The following is an 18,699-nucleotide window of genomic DNA, read 5'->3' on the forward strand; positions in this document are numbered from 1 at the left end:
TCTCTACAGCTCTAATTTTCCCTTGGTTGGCTAGCTTTTAATTTTATAGTGCTCATCATTGACTACATCTCTTAAAATATTTCCGAAATTCTATGGAATGATAGCTTTTGTTTCTAATTTTTATAAGTTGCTGTAACTACTTCTGAGAAATATGAGTTAATTTTCCTGTTTGTTTTTTTGAAAATTTTAGTAGCTTCTTCTTTGCTTTTGTGATTGAAGTTTGACAAACTGTAAAGTTTTGCAGTGGTTATTTTAGAATTATTTATATGAAAGAGAAGGATTTGTGTCCATAAAAGCTTTTTTATTTGACGAGTATTGAATTTAGTAAATGATGTTACACTGTCTCTTAGACAAGGAGTCCAGGAAGGCTGGGCACTCTTTAAGATGGAAATCTTAAAGGTGCAGGAGCAGGCTGTCTCCAAATGCTAGAAGACAAATGCTGGAAAAAGACTGGCCTGGCTGAACATAAAGCTTTGGCATGAACTCGGGAAAAAAAAGGAGAGTTTATGACCTGTGAAAGAAGGGACAGGAAAGTTAGAAGAACTACAAGGATGCTGTGAGGTTATTCAAGGAGAAAATTAGAAATGGCAAAGCCCAGATAAAACTTCACCTGACTACAGCTCTAAAAGACAAGAAAATTTTTTTCTTATTTTTCTCATCAATCAAAGGAGGGCTAAGGGGAATCTCCAGCCTTTACTGTATGTGGAGGGAAACAAAGTGACAAAGGTTGAGGAAAAGGCTGAAGTACTTCATGCCTCCTTTGCCTTGGTCTTTAATAATAAGAGCAGTTGTTCTCCATGTACCCAGCCTCCTGGAAGACAGCTGGACAACCTTCATGAGCTGGAAGACAGCGACAACCTAAACAATTCTGTGATTCAACCTGAACAGTTTCAACCTAAACAATTCTATGGTTCTATAATCCTGGGGGAAATTGGACTGAGGTCAGGACCTGACACACCACTGAAGACCTGCACAAGCCTATGGGGCCATATGGGATCTACCCAGAGTACTGAGGGAGCTGGTGGAAGTGCTCCCTGAGCCACTTCCACCTTTTTGCTCTCTACAACTATGTGAAACAAGGTTGTAGGGAGGTGGGAAGTGCTATCTTCTCCCAGGTAACAAGAGAGAGGATGAGAGGAAATGGCCTCAAGTTGCACATGGGAAAGTTTAGATTGAATATTAGGATAAGTTTCTTCACCAAAAGGGTTGTCAAGCATCAGAACAGGCTGCCTGGGCTGTGTCATCATCTCTGGAGGTATTTAAAAGGCACGTAGATGTGGCACTCAGGGACTTAGTTTAGTGGTGAACACGGTGGTGCTGGGTTAATGGTAGGACTTGATGATCTTAGTGGTCTTTTCCAACCTAAATGATTCTGTGACTCTGTGATCTTGCCTTACTGAATTCACTAAGTAGGGAGCTGGCTCTGTGAATGCCTTTATCCCCTCCCAGGATTATGCTGGCTGAGGACCAAAATACACTTAGCAGTTCTTCACTGCACTCCACGTTTAAACAGGATTCAGCAGAGAACCTAAGACCTCATGAACCAAGTTGAAAGCAAGCTTGAGAAGCTTGATGTTTCTTTTAGGAAAATACTCTTCCTTTATTTTTAATTCGGGATTTACCCAAGAAGTTCTTGAAAGTCTTCATATAAGAGGGTAGTAAAAAGCTTATTTCATGAACTTGTTTCGCAGAATATACCAGTTCTTATTCCAAAGAATATGCTGCTTCACTAGCATATGTTTTATAACTTCACTAGAGTGATTTTCAAGATGGTAGTGTGGGGCTTACACTTCTGTGAACCTGTTAGCTATATTTTTCCAGCTCTTAACTCTCCTGCCAAAGCAGCATTTGTTTCATACAGATTTGTACATTGTGGTTCCAACTTCATTCTCATGCTGTTGCTTGGCCTGATGCAAACAGAGAGGAGTATGTATGATTGATAGAGAATGGAATGGTGGTCTTGTTGATTTGGGATTTTTTTTCCCCCCTCACATAGTATGCTTCTCCCAAACAGACCTGAATTGGGTTGAACAGGAGTGGAGTTTTCAGTAATCAAGCAAACCTGGCTCCTCTCTCATGCCACAGGGGAAAGGATCTGCTGAACTTAGCTAATCTGCTTAGAAACAGTATTGATAGGCTCTAAAAATTCACAAGTCTTCTGAGTGGATGTTGTTTGCCTTTTGCAGACTAAAAATTAGCTGATAAATTGTAAGAACCAGAATATTGTTATACTCCCTTCATGAGATCTGATGTTTTTTGGGGTTTTTTTTTGCTTACTCCATGTGTTCAGTAACTTACATGTACCTTTAGCTTTCCAGAGTCTGCGCTTACAGACTCTGAGACCCCTCCCTGTGCAAAGAACTAAGGGTCTGTAGGTACAGCACTGTGGTCAAAAACATGTTACATTAGTGTGCTGTACAGGGCACTCACAGCCTTCTATGCCTTTGCCTGTAACCTTTTCCCTTTTTAACAATGGTCCCTGTGTCTGAACCTTTTGGGATCCATAGATAACAATTGTCCACTTGTTTTGTTTATGAAGTTAGTGCCTCCCTCTGCTGTTTAGAGCAATTTAAACAATTATTAGCTAACATGAGTTTTTTATTTGTATTAAAAATGTCTTGCAAAACAACTGTTACATAATATTAATGGTTAGCTTTTTAAGAATATGTTTTAAAAATAATGAAAATTCTTGACTAAAATTATTTGATGTATCAGTATTAACACTAGACAATTTTATAAAAAAAATTCCTTTGTCACTTCCCTGTTCATAGTATTCAATAAATACAGCTGAAATGATTTATGAAGGCTGTCTCAAAGTTGACATATTAAATATTTTGCTACAAAAAAAAAAGTTTAAAAATACAGTAAGAGACCACTGATTACTTAAGGAGAAGGGGAAACTTTCAAAAGCAGTGATTGCCTCACAGGGGATTGGTTAACAAGCTTACAATCTGTCAGTATCTTCAAGAGAACATAGCAAGGTCTTAAATAATAAAGGTATAACATCCATCACTTTGAACATATTGATACTTGCTTTTTGTGTAGCAGAAACTTTGCCTATAGAGGAAAACAGCACTTCCAAAGAACACCGATTTTCTGAGGACTCTATGGATTCTGCACTTAATTCTGTAAATCTGTCAAGCCCAACCTGTCGAAATTCCACAGAGTACCGTACTGCAGGAAGTGCTGCATATTACAGAAATTCCCATCAACCAGCAACTGCTACCTCAAATTCAGCCCCAATCCTGCGCAGTCTGTCTTTGAGCTCTGCTGGGAGCAGCAGTTACTGTGAAGTCAGTAGGAATCGAATACAGAGGCGAATTGAAGGTATGCAATTATACAAAACCTTCCAAAGTATATAACTGCTTTTACTAACATACAAAGTTATGCATAAAGAACTTCTTTGCCATAGGAAAGCTTGCATATGGAGTGAAACGTGCTGTTGCCAAGCATGTCAGGCTTGATAATGTAACTGCAAATGCAGAACTTAAGCCTGTTAGAACTAATAGTGCTGTGCAGGCTGAGGCGGGTCTTGCCTGCTGCACCTTCCTCTTGCTGCTGTTACAGAACCTGCAGCAAGCCAGACCAGACAGGGCCTATATGCATATCACTTCCTGAGTGTCTTATCAGCTATTGCCATGTTGCTGAAATACAGGGATAGGGTTTCCTACTGTCTCTCCCTCTGTCTGCACAGCTTAAATTGACTTTGCCACATTCCCAGTCAATAGGGTCTTGGGACCCAGGAGCCAAGTACAAGTCAAACTAATCCCTCTAGGTATGTCACAGTGCTAATGTTTGTGCTGCTGTAAATACTTGCAGTTATAGAAGGCATTTAAAAACAAAAGGAACAATTCACTATCATTAGAAGGAAAATAAAGCATCTTTCATTTTAATATATTGCAAAGAGCGCATAATAAAAGCCAAAAGTGAATATTGAAGTGTCTTACCTGAAATGAAATGTGTTATCCCTGTATAGACAAGTGATACTTTTTCCTTTCACAATATTTTTATATTAAAAGCTGCAAGTTCCACAACTGGACCGGATTTGCATTCACTGAAAAGGGAACCTTCAAGAATATTGAATAAGGACCCTTCCACCTGGTCAATAGAGGAAGTGGTGCGTTTTGTGAAAGAAGCTGATCCACAGGCACTGGCTCCACATGCAGAACTCTTTAGGAGACATGTATGATGCATATCCATTCCTTTCTAGTAGATTGTGTGTCACACTAATGTCTTAAAACATAGCTTTCGTGTCTATCACTCTACTTACACTTGAAGGTAGAATAGACTCTACATGTATATTAGAGGGAGGCTGAAAATTATTTTTCCACCTGAAATTCCTCCTGCAGTATATTTTCTCTGTGTTCCAGTCTTGTTAGACTAAATAGCCAGTGCTTTCCAGCATATATGGAATAATACCAATACTGGAAGTACCCAAGTTCTAATGGCCAACATCCCTGGTATCTCTAGAGAAAATGGTATTCCCATGTACAGTATGGGGCATTTGGCCCCCCTGTTTTAGAGATTTAACGTCCCAAAGTAGAGATGCTGTTATCCCTTGTTAGCTAGAACACTTGGTCATTAATACTAGAATTCAGAGAATCAATTGAAATGTTGAATTCATCCGTTTGGAAAAACAATGCACAGGTTTTCATAAGGTCTGACTAGATGTTATCTTTAGAGATAGAAACTGTGTCAGTTTGTGCTGGTTTTGATCTCCCCTGTACCTTCTTGCTGTACTTTTCTATGTCAGGTTGCTCAGCAAAGAGCTGCTTTCTTAATTCATTGTATATATGGCCCTCCAAAAAGAGGTTGGCTTTCTCTGTAGTAGTATTTCACCCATGTTCTGTACCATCTCCTACTAACAGTTAAATCTCTGAGTAAGCTGGATTGGAAGGAAAACTCAAAATAACTTTTAATAGAGATTCCTGTCTTATGTTTTATTCTTAGTTGTATAACAACAGTAAATGTCACTTGTTTTGTCAGGTTTATGTTTAAAAAAATAAGACAGAGTGGTCCTCTTTATGGTGTTTTATGAAACTGATTGCCTGTCTACAGTATGTAATGATACTAAGAGCTTAGGACTGTCATATTTCAGCAGCTTCTCAGTCAGGCTGTTAAAATCTGACTAAGTTGTCCTTGGTCTTGATCCTAACAATCTCTCTGGTTCGACATGGACATAGATCTGTCTTATTTCACAGATTTAGATGGTCTATAACCCCTTCCTCTGTGTGACTGTTTGCATGCACATGCCAAAATCCTCCCACAGCTGTGTTCAAGGTTCAGTGCAAGGCCTCAGCGCTTGGATCATTTAATCTCTAACTGCACAGACCTTCCTTTGCAGCTTCTTTTTTCCCCCCTCGACCCACTCACTTTTTTCTTCCCAGTCAGGACCTAATTTTGAGGGCTGTTTGGTCAGTTTCTCTTATTTACTATATTTTTCTTTCTTTAACAACTCAAATACCTTAATCATACATTAAAAAATACTAAAATAAATTAAATTTCAGTGGTCATCTGAAATCTAAATATGAAGTTATACTAAGTTACTGTTTTATATATAGTAGATACTTTTTTACGACAGTATAAAGAAATATAATGTACTTTCCAGTTTTACCATGCAACTTGTTAAAGTTATATGTTGTGTTTATTCTCTTCCTTCTGCAGGAAATTGATGGGAAGGCACTGCTCTTACTCAGGAGTGATATGATAGTGAAATATATGGGACTGAAGCTGGGGCCTGCCCTTAAGTTGTGCTACCACATTGAACGACTTAAACAAGGAAAGTACTAGACCGTGGAGATACCACAAATGTGTGTGTTTGTATCACACTAAGCTCTCAGGTTCACAGCCATCCCCTTTGTTTGAAACTGTTTTGCTGATATAAATAGTCTTTATTTTTTGAAAGTGCTCTCAAAATGTTAAAAAGACATTCAGGATAAAAGGGGGGGGGGGATTTGTATTTCATCCTGGTATTTTTGTGAACTATTTCAGAAAGTTGGCAGGCAAGGACAGTTGATCATACTGGGTGTGGGCAGGTCGGGTAACAGCGCTCTCCTAATCCTGAAAAGTGTGTTCTGTGTTACAGGCTTCAGCCAATGTGTTCATATTCAGAATCAAAACAGCTGAATCCCAAAGGGAAATAATAAAATAAACCGGCTTCAGGTGTTTAAAATTTTTACAGTGGTGGCTGTAAACTTTTATATTGCAAGAAAAACTTGAAATAGAAGATCTCATCTCTGTAGTGAATACTCTGTCTGGTCTTCCAGAAGAGAGGAAAGTTTATGGAAGAGAGGGCTTAATACAAATATAAGCTTTTATAAAGTGTGATTATCAGTCCTTCAGTAAGTTATGAGGACAAATATATGGTATATTGTCAATTTATACAGGCAATAAATATTTCTGTTTCATGGAACGGCATATTGGCTGTGTAAACAGCCATTTCTGGGACAAACTGATTTCACTGGAACAATGCATCCACATCGTAAACATTCCATCTTTTTGCTCAGTTTGGCATGGATATGTGTGTTCATGCTTTTTATATGTACCTGTGTATGTGTCAGGGAAATACATACTATATATATATAAAAATACGTACACAGTGTACATATGTATTCAGTTTTTAATATGTACTTTGCACTGTGCCAGAGAGAACTGTACAATTTCTTGTTGTTTTTTTTACCAGTAAATTTAGCTGTGTATTACTTTCTTTAGCACCTGTTTAATTTGTTCTTGGAGTCAGAAGGTGACAAACAATCAAAAGGTGTCTTTATTCATACAGGTGAGATCCCTGTACTATGCAATACTCCTGAATATTCATCCCTTAAATCTGAGCCATATATTCTGATATATTTTTGGAAAGACACATTGGTTACTATGTTTTGGGTTTATATTTCCTGTAAGGAAGTGCTACTATGTAACTGATAAACCTTTTTTTGGGGGGTAAAATTGGTGCTGTTTGTTTAAGCTACAAGAATGAGTGGTGATAACAAAACAGTTTGTTGTCACTGCGATTGTAATATACATCAGGGAGAAGAAAATATACTTTCTGTGTAGGAAGCTGAATGTAATAGTGAAACCATATATAATAGTAAAGTGATAAAAACTGTTTGTTAGGGAAAGTGTAGTCCTCAAATGCTAGGGTTTATTATATTTCTTAATGCCTTTTTATATGAAAGCATATAGTATAAATGTATTTTTTACAAATTCCTTTTTTGAAAATGCCTTGCTTTACTAGTAGTCTGATACTCATCAGGTTTCAACAGAGATACTGCTGCAAAATAGTGAATTTGGTGACTCACAAGTCTAAGTATTTCGTTAGTTTAAGTGACTACAATGCAATTTTAATTCAGCAAGTCATTTGGACTTTGAGAATTGTTTTTCTTATTACATCATTAGACATTTGACACTAAAGTTTATCTATATCAATTTGTTTTGCATATCTTTTGTGGCGCATGTGTGCTTAGACAAATAGTACAGGCATGCTCTTTGTAGTGAGAAAAGTCAGAGCATTCATTGAAGAAACAGAATATTTTCTCTTTATGTTAGAAAAATACTGACTTAACTTCCGTATGGATACACCAACAATTATGTATTAAGGAAAACATCATGCCCCACATGTTCAGTGTATTGTTTATACATATATATAATTGTATGCTATTTCTTCCACACTTTATTATGCTGAATTTGGGTTCTTCAGCATAAAAAGATCTCATATAGTTTAAGTGGAAGTAATTGACTGAAAACAGTTTTCATTTTCTACGTTGCCCTTGGCATAAAAAAAACAAAGATGTTTAAATTTTCTGTTTGGCCTTTATGGAATGACATTTTTGTACATGGCACTATTATGGGTATAAATATTTGTTCAAGGCTTTGTGTGCACCCATGTGCACAGGGAATACTGTGATTTGCTGTACCAGAATTTCTCCGCGTGCTATAGCATGAGGTTCAAGCATTCAGTGTGTTACAGCAGAATATATTTTTTATTCTTTATTTTCAATGGGATGTTCCTATCTAGCAAGAAAAATAAAATAGTTTGTTCATTGTTGTAACTGTCCATTTTGTTTGATGTCGTGTCTGTGTGTGAGCGCTGTTTGCGTAGGCAAGGGTAGCTATCTTATCTGGCAGTTTTGGACAGATTGTGGAAACATCTGATGTAAGGAAGTTTTAATCAAAAGGGTAAAATCATTCCAACATTGTTCATCTGAAGTGAGTAATGTTTGAACTTGTCTGTGCTTTCAAAACAACAACTTACTTAGTTATTCAGCTGTTCGTTTTTGTATATCTTACTGCAACTTGCAGAATTCTCATATAACCAGTGAGGGGAAGAGACTGCTAAAAACTGTCCTGCGTTCAGGTAAAGACATGAAATGTATCAAGTCAAAGCAGTTAATGGCAAGAGGTTTGAACTTCATACACTTCAAGCTTTCTTATTTCTATGATGCAGAAATCTCTTGTTTCAGTGTCTGTTTGCAGGGATCAGCCTGCGCTTGAGAAGTAACTTAGACTGGGTTAATGATAACCTCACATCCTTCACAGGCAAATGATGGAAATTGGAAGTTGGCAGTGAAAATAGCCCAGAGGCATTTTGTGTCTGATCTCTCTCCAGAGATACTCGGTAGTGAATTTGATATACTCAGTGTATATTTGATAGAGAACATGATGTAGTCCCTTTGTTTCTCCAAGTTGCTTTTCTGTCAACATGGATTCATCTGCTTATCTGGTTCTGTATCTTTCAGGCATCTTGGAAGACAGTGCCATGACTCTTTAATTTGAAATTAAAATACTACTGCCTGGGAGGACTAGCAGCTCTAAAAATTCTTGTTGCAGAAGACCTGTGCAATATTGGAATTAAAGAATGCTGTATGATAGGCTGTGTCAGTATACATATTGTAGGACTTTTTTACACATATGTAGGAATGACAGTGAAAGGCAGCAGCATCATGTTATGAATGTTGACTTGGAGGATAGAGCATCTTCCCCTTTTTTGTTTGCTTTTCATAAAGGCACACCATTTTTTACTTCAGGTGGTAGACACGGGGGCAAAGATGTTAATCTCAATTGTATTTGTAGAAATCTTCTTCCTTTTCAGTCAGGAATATAATTTGCGAAAAGCAATATTAACCTTCTCTGTAGCTCTGACAGTTTTATGTGAGTCAGTGGGTGTGATTGTGTAAGCCATGAATGTGATATGAAAATTTTACATTTGAGTATCTCGAGTACTTCTGTAGGAGAAAAATCAAGCTCTGGGTAGGGATGACTAAAATCTTGAACTTTTGAACCCAGTCAGATAAAAGTTTCATAAGTGTTTCTTTGTGCTTGTCTGTAATTGAAGGTGAAATTCAGAGAATTGAAACACTGTTAAATGAATAGTTTACCTTCTGCTTAATTCCGAGGGCTCCAGTCACCATTTCCCATTCATGTATTATTCCAGTGGGCCAGTTTAGGGTCATGTTTTCCTTTAAATATGAGTAACTAATAAAAATCTATTTGTATGTATGTATATGTGAGCCTATAATGTAAATAATTTTAAATTTCAGTGACCTGACATCCAGAACCAAGCAGTCAGAGCAGCCTGTATCCAGCCAACTTAAAGCAGAGTTGTCACTGTTTAGGACAAATAGTGTTACCCTATTTATCTGCTGTTTTCAGCTGGAGCTTACAGTTTTGAGGGGTTTTTTTCTGTTCTGCATTATCAAAGATTGTCTTAAACCTGATGATTTTTTCTAGACCACTTAGAAAACTTTGTGTGGTTCTCTAATACTCTGAAACTGTGTAATTTTTAAAAGTCTTTGCCATAAGACTTAAAATAGTAACTGATATTAATGAGTGTATAGAAAGCAATGCTACAAGGAAAACCGAAACCACTACTCAGAATGAATGTTTTTTAATGAAATATAGCAGATTTTGTATCTACAGCTTTTTGTATTTCTAGATTTGTCTTGTATCTGTGCTATTCTAATTAAAAGTTGAGGAGTGTATCACAGAATTAAGTTGAGGCTGAAAGGGACCTCTGGAAGTCATCTGGTTTAACCCCCTGTCAAGCAGGGCCACCTAGAGCTGGTTGCCCCAGACTGTGGCCAGATGGTTTTTGAGTATTTCCAAGGATGGAGATACCATGACCTCCCTGGACAGCCTGTGCCAAGGCTTGGTCACCCTCACAATGAAAAAGTGCTTCCTAATGTTCAAAGGGAACCTCCTGTGTTTCAGTTTGTGCCCGTTGCCTCTGGTTCTGCCACTAGGCACCACTTTAAAGATCCTGGCTCCATCCTCTGCACTCTCCCTTCAGGTATTTCTGTGCACTGATGAGATTCTCCCTGAGCCTTTCCTTCTCCCAGCTGAACTGTTTCAGCCTTTCCTCACAGGAGAGATACTCTAGCCCATCATCTTTGTGGCTCGTGGTCAACTTGGTGTCCACCAGGACACCCCAGGTCCTTTTCTGCCAAGTTGCTTCCCAGATGGGCAGCCTTCAGCATGTACTGGTGCCTGGAGTTGTCCCCAGGTGCAGGGCTTTGCACTTCCCCTTGCTGAACTTCATGAGGCTCCTGTCAGCCCATTCCTCCCACATGTTGATGTCCCTCTGGATGGCAGCACAGCCCTCTGATGTAACAGCCACTCCTGCTGGTTTTGTGCAATCTGCAAACTTCTGCAGGTATGCTCTGCCCATCATCCACACCATTAATGAAGAGGTTGAGCAGGACTGGACCCAGTACTGACCTCTGGAACACACCACTATTCACCGGCCTCCAGCAGGACTTTGTGCTGCTGATGTCCACTATCTAGGCCTGGCCATTCAGCCAGTTTCCAATCCACTTTGTGCTCATCCAGCCCCCGCATCAAGCAGTGTGTCCTTGAGGATCTTACAGGAGACAGTGACAAAGGCCTTCCTCAAGTCCACATAGACAATATCCACCACTCTATTCTTATCTACCAGGTTCTCCTCGCATACAGGAGATCAGCTTCAAGATTGAGAAGTTCCTTGCTGCAGCAGATTGTTGGTAAGTGTATAGACGCATGCTAAACTTTGAAATCTTAACTAAGTGATGTAAAGGATTGATTATACACATATAATCCTTTAGACATAAATAATTGATCAAGTCTAGGACTGAGTCTGGATCCATCGTCACCTAAACTCTCCTCTGAGAAGGAGTTTAGGATGCAAGTGGCATCTTTCTGAACCTCATGACTCAATGGGAGGGTCTCCCTGACAGTGTTGTCTGACTCTGTCCTCTATGCAGTAAATAGTCAAGTGTACTTTGCTATTACATCTTGTTAAGTCATTCTCACTTTTTTGAGCAAACTTTCTTAAATATCTGGTTTATACCAATGAAGATATTGCCACTTCTCTCTTACGAGTGAAGTGCGTCGCTGTACCCGACAGGTCTTATGGAAGACAGTGTCAAAGGCCTTCCTGAAGTCTGGGTAGACAATATCCACTGTTCACCCCTCATCTACCAGGCTGCTGGTCATTTTATCATGGAAACTTAGCAAGTTGGTCAAGGATGACTTCCTCTTGGTGAAGCCATGCTTGCTATTTGTGATGAGCATCATCTTGTTCCTTGTGCCTGAAAATGGTTTCCAGGATAACTGCTCCATCAGTTTCCCAGGGGTGGAGGTGAGGCTGACTGGCCTGTAAGTTCCCTCGGTCCTCCTCCTTGCTCTGTTTGAAGATGAGTGACATCTCCTTTCATTCCATCTTCAGGCACTTCTTCCACTCACTATGATTAGTCAGAAATTATGGAGAGTGGCCTCACTTTGCCATCCACCAGCTCCGTCAGCACTCATGGCTGCATCACATCAGGCCCCTTAGACTTAAGTTTGTTCAGTTTACTAAGGTATTCCCTGACCCAGTCCTTTTCCACTAAGGGTCTATTGTTTTTACTTCAGTCTTTCCCTTTGGTCTCTGGGACCCGGGATCCCTGAAGGCTGGTCTTGCTAGGAAAGGCTGAGGCCAAGCTGATATTCAGTACTTCAGCATTTTCCATGTCCTGTGTAACAAGGTTCCCTATCTCATTCATTGGTGGGCCCACATTTTCCCCAGTCTTCCTTTTGTCACCTATAAAGTGCAGTCTGTTTTAATGCAGGATCATGTAAAGAAACGCATTTTAAAAGTGGCTGTCAGTATTTTTTCCTTTGATTGGCTAGCTAGTTATATAATAGAGTAAAATGAATGAAGAGGTGTGAACCTCTTCTAAGTAATGAGCCTCTTCATCTCTCTGCTGCTCTTTCTGCCGAGTCGAAGCTGTGTAGAGTTAGACTGGCTTGGTTTAAGGAGGAGGGAAAAAGAAAAAAGTGAGATCCCCTTGAGATCAATTTCAAAGGTCATATATTCCTCCTCTCTATTTTTATTACATGTAAAACTATGGGAGTGAGTAAAAAGTGCTCATTTGGAACTGCCTAAGAGTGATGCAGGGAGGCAGAAGCTGATTTCATGTCCATTTTAGTGGTGAAATGATTGCTGCTTTTTTTTTTTCAAGCCTTGATTATAATCTTTCTCTCTGTAAAGCTTACTGACTAGCCCATAATCCTGAGATTGTGTTCCCCAACTGTCAGTGTTCTGTTGTTTCAAAGGTCATGCAGAGCCATTTTGAGACTTGTTAAAATCTGAGCAGTCTGTTGTAAACTCACTGTGTTGTGAGTCTACAACTATATCTATATATAGCATTTAATATATATTTTATTTTTTTTAAAGTGTGAATCTCAGGGTTGTTTTGGTTTTTTTTAAATAGCAAAATATTTTGCTACGTTCTCCTCTGATGATTTGTCCTAAATAAATCTTCGTTATTGTGGCTGTATAGATGATGGGAATTCTATGTGTTCTTAAAATATGCCATTACAGTGATCCAGTGGGCTTTTAAATTCCTCACTTACATAATCATCCATTGCTGTTCTAGCAGATCATTTTGAGTAGTTGTAATTTGCCCCATTTGAATCAGAATTAGCTTCCACCAGCTCCAGAATCTCCCAGTCCTGCTGTACAAGCTGAGGAGTCCTGCACAAGCTGCTTCTCCTCATAGCTTTATGGACCACTGCTAATTTTATTTCAGCTTTCATTATCTGCAGGGGAACTGTTTAGTGCTGATCGCAAAGGCCTCACCTCTTTACTTCTTTTCTTTTTGAATACATGAAGCCATTTTCATCCACAGAGATTCACTTTTCAGCCTCCAAAATCATAGCCCTTACAGGACAAACGGTACAAGCAAACAGATTCCAGCACAAGGGGAAGAGGTGATTGCATCCCATGTTGTCTGCACAGACAAATGTGAACAGATGTACAGCTTGAAGATGGCAGAAACCCTTGCTGCCAATGGCTCCTTTCTAGTTATGACAGCTGAAAGAAAATGAATACTTTACAAAACCACCATGACAATTCCCATTACCCTGCGTTGGCTGTCCCAGCAGTGAAATCAAGAGCTGGAAAGACAAAGACTCGTCTCCCCTTCCAGGTGGAAGCTGAGGCAATTAGCAAGGCAGTGGGAAAAATCTTAATGAATGGTGGTACACTTTAGAAGGTCTGGTGTTCAAATGCAAGAGGTCATGATTTCACTTACTTTTCCCCTTTCTTATGTTTAGTTTTTTTCAGTTGTTATGGAGGCACTGTTTCCCTAAGGACTGTGCTAATGCTGTCTAGATTGCCAAGAATGGGGTTTTCAAACAGGTCTGAACTCTTCCTCCCTCAACTTCCACCTTTCCAAACCAGTCCAAACCTCCAGAACAGGTCTTCCTCTTATTGGAGACCATTTTGACAGAAGGATCTTTCCATGTGCTTCTTACTCCTGCATGTTTTGAAAAATAAGAGAAGGACTTTGCAGCTCACTTGCTTTATTTCTGATGTAAGTACCAACTGTTGCTACTGATTTCAACCCTTGCCTGGGCATGTAGGTGGTATTCTGTTAGGAACAGGTGCCTCTCGCTGGACAATGTTACTCAAGGTGTGACCTACATAGTGCTTTTCTGTCTGTCAGTCTGTCTTTTTAAAATAGTGGGCAGGGAGAAATTAATAAATAAATGTTTAGTTTTAGTGTGCCCTTGGTTTATGCTCATCCTTTAGAGGTGAGGTACTAGATAGGTCATTGTAAGGTACTGGGACATAATTGGTTCTTAGGCTCAATAGGTAATGGTGGGGGGGCTGGGGGTTTTGTTGGTTGGTTGGTTTCAGTTTGGGGGTTTTTTGTTGGTTTGTGGTGTTTGTTTTTTGTTTTGTTTTTTTTTTTTTTATCTGACCGCTCTCAGCTGTTTGTTTACTTTCAAGAGACCAGCTCAGCTGAAGGGAGCACATTACTTTCCTATGTCTTTGCACTCACCATAGTATATTAATTGCAATTGCCTGGGTGGTGTTTGACTACAGGAAATGAACAGGTTGGGGAAAGTTTAAATGTTTTGAAAGAAAACAGAAATGCAAGCCTGGGATGAGTGATAGGGTTTGTGTGCAATAAACACGGGAAGGAAAATATATGAAGAATGAAGTAATGGAAAATTAGGAACGAGAAAACCAGGTGGATATACCAAGTTAAGCTGTTTCAGATTCAGATGTACTGACTGTTGAGTCATGACTTGTGTCTTTGACTGTTTGTGTTAAGCTGAGATTTTAAAGGGGAAAGTTAGGAATTAACATTTTTGAACCATATCAGGTATGTGAAGTCTTTTATCTTGACATGATTTTATCTGAAAACATGGGCTGAATCCTTGTAATTCCCAACCCAATTCTTGGCACATGCACTCTGTCCTTAAATTGTTTCTTCTTCATTGAATGAAGTGCTGCTACCAATTCCCTCTCAGTATGGTTTCTTTTAACACAAGACCATTTTAGTCAATGGAGGTCTTCCTTACTGAGTTGAGGTTATGAGAAATCTGACCAGATACCAACATCTGCTTTACAAAGAGATGAATAGCTCTCTTGACTCTAATGGTTTTATTAACCAGTATCTATCATAGGACTCTCAATACACCTTTCAACTTAAGTATGTGAGCTAATTCCTCACCTATATTGCTGGTTTTTTGCAAGTAAGCTGGAACAACCCCATTACTTGAGTCCTTCATTAAAAGACCTAGTTGGCATTGAGAAGGAAATAATAGAATCAGCCAATTTGGAAAGGACCTGTGAGATCATCAAGTCCAACCCTTGATCCAACACCGCCGTGGTTACCAGACCATGGCACTAAGTGCCACATCCAGTCTCATCTTAAAAACCTTCAGGGACGGAGAATCCACCACTTCCCTGGGCAGCCCATTCCAATGTCTGATTACCCTCTCTGTAAATAATTTTTTCCTAATATCCAACCTAAACCTCCCCTGGCAGAGCTTAAGACCATGCCCTCTTGTCTTACTGATAGTTGCCTGGGAGAAGAGACTGATGCCCACCTGGCTACAACCTCCTTTCAGGCAGTTGTAGAGGGTGGTGAGGTCTCCCCTGAGCCTCCTCTTCTCCAGGCTGAACAGCCCCAGCTCCCTCAGCCTTTCCTCATACAACTTATGCTCGAGTCCCTTCACCAGCTTTGTTGCTCTTCTCTGTTCAGGTCCACATTATACTAACCAAGAAATGTTGGCCAGGTCCCGTGTTCTACCACACAAGAGCTCTTGCTTGAAAGTCCAGTTGTCCAGAATATCTAGTGAAAAAAATACCCATAGAGAATATTTCTGTTTTCTTAGATCTTGGTTGTTGCACAGATTGCTGTGGCAAAAAGCAGACATCAGCATTTAAATATTCTGTTGGTCTTTTTTAACCCTACTCTGACCCCTATGCACACAAACACAGGTGGTGCTGGGTGAGTGTGGCAGATGCATCATCGGGCTTTAAGACAGAGTGTGGTGGCTTTGTGCCATCATGGTTGAGCTGTAGAGAGTCTCTGAAGGCCAGGGACATGCTCTCTTATGCTGGACTGTGCTCTGTGACCAAGCTTTCAAAGTACTTATTTTAAAACATTTATTTAAAAAATGAAAAAAATCCACCTATTACCTTTATGCATGTAGGTATGTTGTTTTTTGTGTTTTTTGTTTTCAATTGTCAAAAAATGACTTTGTGTGTGTATCAGAAACCTCAAAAATTAATAGCTTTCCTGTTCTTGTTGATTGGACTTTTAGGGGTTTGCTTGGGGTACATAAGCTTCAGAAAGAAGAACCTCTTTGTTTTGTGTCCGGTGGCACACCCTTGGTCTGAGATGCTAGACTAGGACAAAACATTGCCTTCAGTTCTTAAGCAAAGAAAGATGGGAACTCCGTTGATGAGGATGTGGTGGGAAGGATGATATTGAAGCAATGCAGAAAATGTGACCGTTTTGAGACAGCTGTGGGCTAAGGAACATCAGTAATCCCAGGAGCGAGGGGGGGGGGTGGCGGGACAATGCAAGGCTGATGCGGAGATGCAATGTGTCTGTTACCAGCATTTCACTGGAAACATACTTCTAAACAGTGAAAACTGATGTTCCACTTGGAAAATAGTCTTCCTTTCCAGATATTTGATGAGATTGTACCCTACTGTTTGCACTTTTAATTTTCCTATTTTACTTAGTTTGAAAGAATCCTAATAATTTCAGTACTGGGATATTATCCTATTATTCTAGGAGAGCTTGAGTTATATGGGCACAAACCAGTGCTAAATATTTTAGTGCTTAGTAATATTTCTCCTCAAACATGATGAAATGTTTCAGATGGTTCAACAACAGAATGGATTTTCCTAACACGGTTGCAATACCCTGATTTGAACAACTGTGAAAAATGTGTTTTCTCCACTAAAATTAGAGGATTTGCTTGTGTGTGTAAGACTACCTCAGAGCACTCTGAATTGCAAACTTCAACATTAAGAGTATGTGGTATAATCTAAGAGAAATGCAACCTTAAATAAGAGGAGGGGGACGCATTGGGACAAAAGTGAAAGGTGAGTGAAAAAAGCAAATTGCACTAATTAACACCATTCATGTCACAATGTCAGGCTGACTGCATTTGGGAAAGCAGGAACAGATCCCAGGCAGAGGAAAGTAAGGTCTTTGACTGAGCCCTTCAGCATGTTTTTATAAACTTGAGCACAAAAAGAAACCAAAACATCTGGCACCAGGATATTATGCAATGTTGTTTTATGCTGTTTTCATTGTCTAATATTCTTCATGAGAACTGTTAACGAGTTGCTTATTGTTGTCAGATCGCTGTCCCGAGGTGCCTCTGTGAAAGTGAAGTGGCACAGACTTCCCTGAATCGCACCCTGAGGTGCTCAGTGGACACTTCTGTGCCAGCCGGTTTCCCCTGAAACCTTTCAGGTGCAAGTGTGTGAAGCTGATCCTTGAGCCCCAACAGGTCAGACCCCCGCAGGGATGTGCAAAGTGGTGTAATCATGCTGCTGCTCTGGAAGGGCTGAGCAGAAAATGGGTAAAAGTGGTTAAAAAAAGTTGGCAGTGATCAGGAGACATACTGGCATATCAATTTGATAGCAGATAGGAGCATGGGTGGTATAAGAGCATAGGTCACACACGTTACTTTGGGCCTGTGAGAGGTGGAAATGGCTACCTTTGCTGTTCTCCTTCCTTTTGCTGCCGCTCTTCCCTGTCCTGTGCTGTCAGGGCGGGAGCAGGAGCGAGAAGGCTGTGCTGCCTTGTGTGCTCCACATGTGTGTGGTTTGATGTATGGTCTCCCCCAGCCCTCACTTCTTGGCTTCCTTCAGCCCAAGAGAGCAAGAGACTCTCCCCATGCCCAGTGCTCACCTTTCTTCCCGCTCTCGCTGAGTGGCCCAGGAGCCTTGTCTGAAGCTGACACCTTCCTTTTCTCTGTCTGCCATCAGATCATGGCCAAGGGCCAGCATTTTGGTTCTCCCTTTTGTTCTCTCACTGGCTGCTTGCTGACTTCAATAAAGGTGAGATGCTAACAGGCCTGGGGTTGGATCTTGTCTCAGCTTCCAATGCCTTTCCTCTCCCTATTCTCCACCCTTTCCTTGCTCTCATAACTGTCTGTGTCTTACCCGAGTGCTTGGTGTTCTCCCAACCTAGAAACTGTTTAGTCCAGGTAAGTTCCCTGGCTGAGAAGCTGCTCATTCTTCTTTAGGATTAATTTATTTTGTTAACAGCTAACTCCATGTGCTGAAACCTTAGCTGTGCACCCCTGGTCCTGGAGCTATGGCTTGGGCAGCACAGGGGAAGGGAACCAGCTGTCCTGTGGAGGAAAGCTCTTGGTAGGAAAGCTGGTACATTGGAGCTTTCCTGCCTGTGAGGCTGCCATGCACTATGACCTTCATGTGAGATACACAGCCCTGCTCCCTTCCTTGGATTTCTGGATACCTGCAAAGCCCCTGCCTGACAGGGGTAAGAGAGCAGAGGGGAAGGTAACACACCCCTGCAACCCTCTCCCCTCTCACCCCCTAATAAAAGCCCACACCCAAAGGCCAAGTCACAGGAAGCTTGGAGCCAACGAGGGGCTGCCCTTGAGGGCACAGTTCCTCTCTCCCTTTCTCTCTCCCCCTTGCATATACCCATCATTGTAAAACATCGTCCTCTTACCATTACAGCTTAATGACTTTCCCTTCAACTTCACTAGAGGTATTAATGTCTCCATTAACAGCCACCAGAAATGGAAGCTCCATATATCACGAGTGCAGCTCAGTGTCCTTCTCCTCATACAGAAGTTTCATAAGCAGTTAAAATGTAGCCCTGTAGAAAATTAATGGCCCAATATACAAAATCTCTAATTGCTGCTAGAGGCGAGGAGGAGGAGGTGGTGGAA

The 18,699-nt window shown here is 40.3% G+C and overlaps 1 protein-coding gene across 9 annotated transcripts in view; it reads left to right on the top strand.

Moving 5' to 3' along the window:
* Positions 1–8,053, top strand: part of SCML2 (Scm polycomb group protein like 2) — a 70,500-nt gene extending 62,447 nt beyond the window's left edge. For 7 of the 9 annotated variants that reach the window (XM_039378046.1, XM_039378051.1, XM_039378042.1 and 4 more), the window contains 3 exons: positions 3,046–3,327; positions 4,020–4,183; positions 5,665–8,053. In XM_039378046.1, the coding sequence (XP_039233980.1) occupies positions 3,046–3,327; positions 4,020–4,183; positions 5,665–5,790 (572 nt within the window). In that variant the 3' untranslated portion in view covers positions 5,791–8,053. The remainder of the gene's footprint in view (positions 1–3,045; positions 3,328–4,019; positions 4,184–5,664) is intronic. The other 2 variants (XM_039378065.1, XM_039378060.1) reach the window with 2 other exon arrangements.
* Positions 8,054–18,699: the final 10,646 nt, after the last annotated feature.

Source organism: Pipra filicauda, unplaced genomic scaffold (genome assembly GCF_003945595.2).
Source record: "Pipra filicauda isolate LSUMZ 115617 unplaced genomic scaffold, ASM394559v2 scaffold12_size5214236_pilon, whole genome shotgun sequence".
Taxonomy (NCBI): domain Eukaryota; kingdom Metazoa; phylum Chordata; class Aves; order Passeriformes; family Pipridae; genus Pipra; species Pipra filicauda.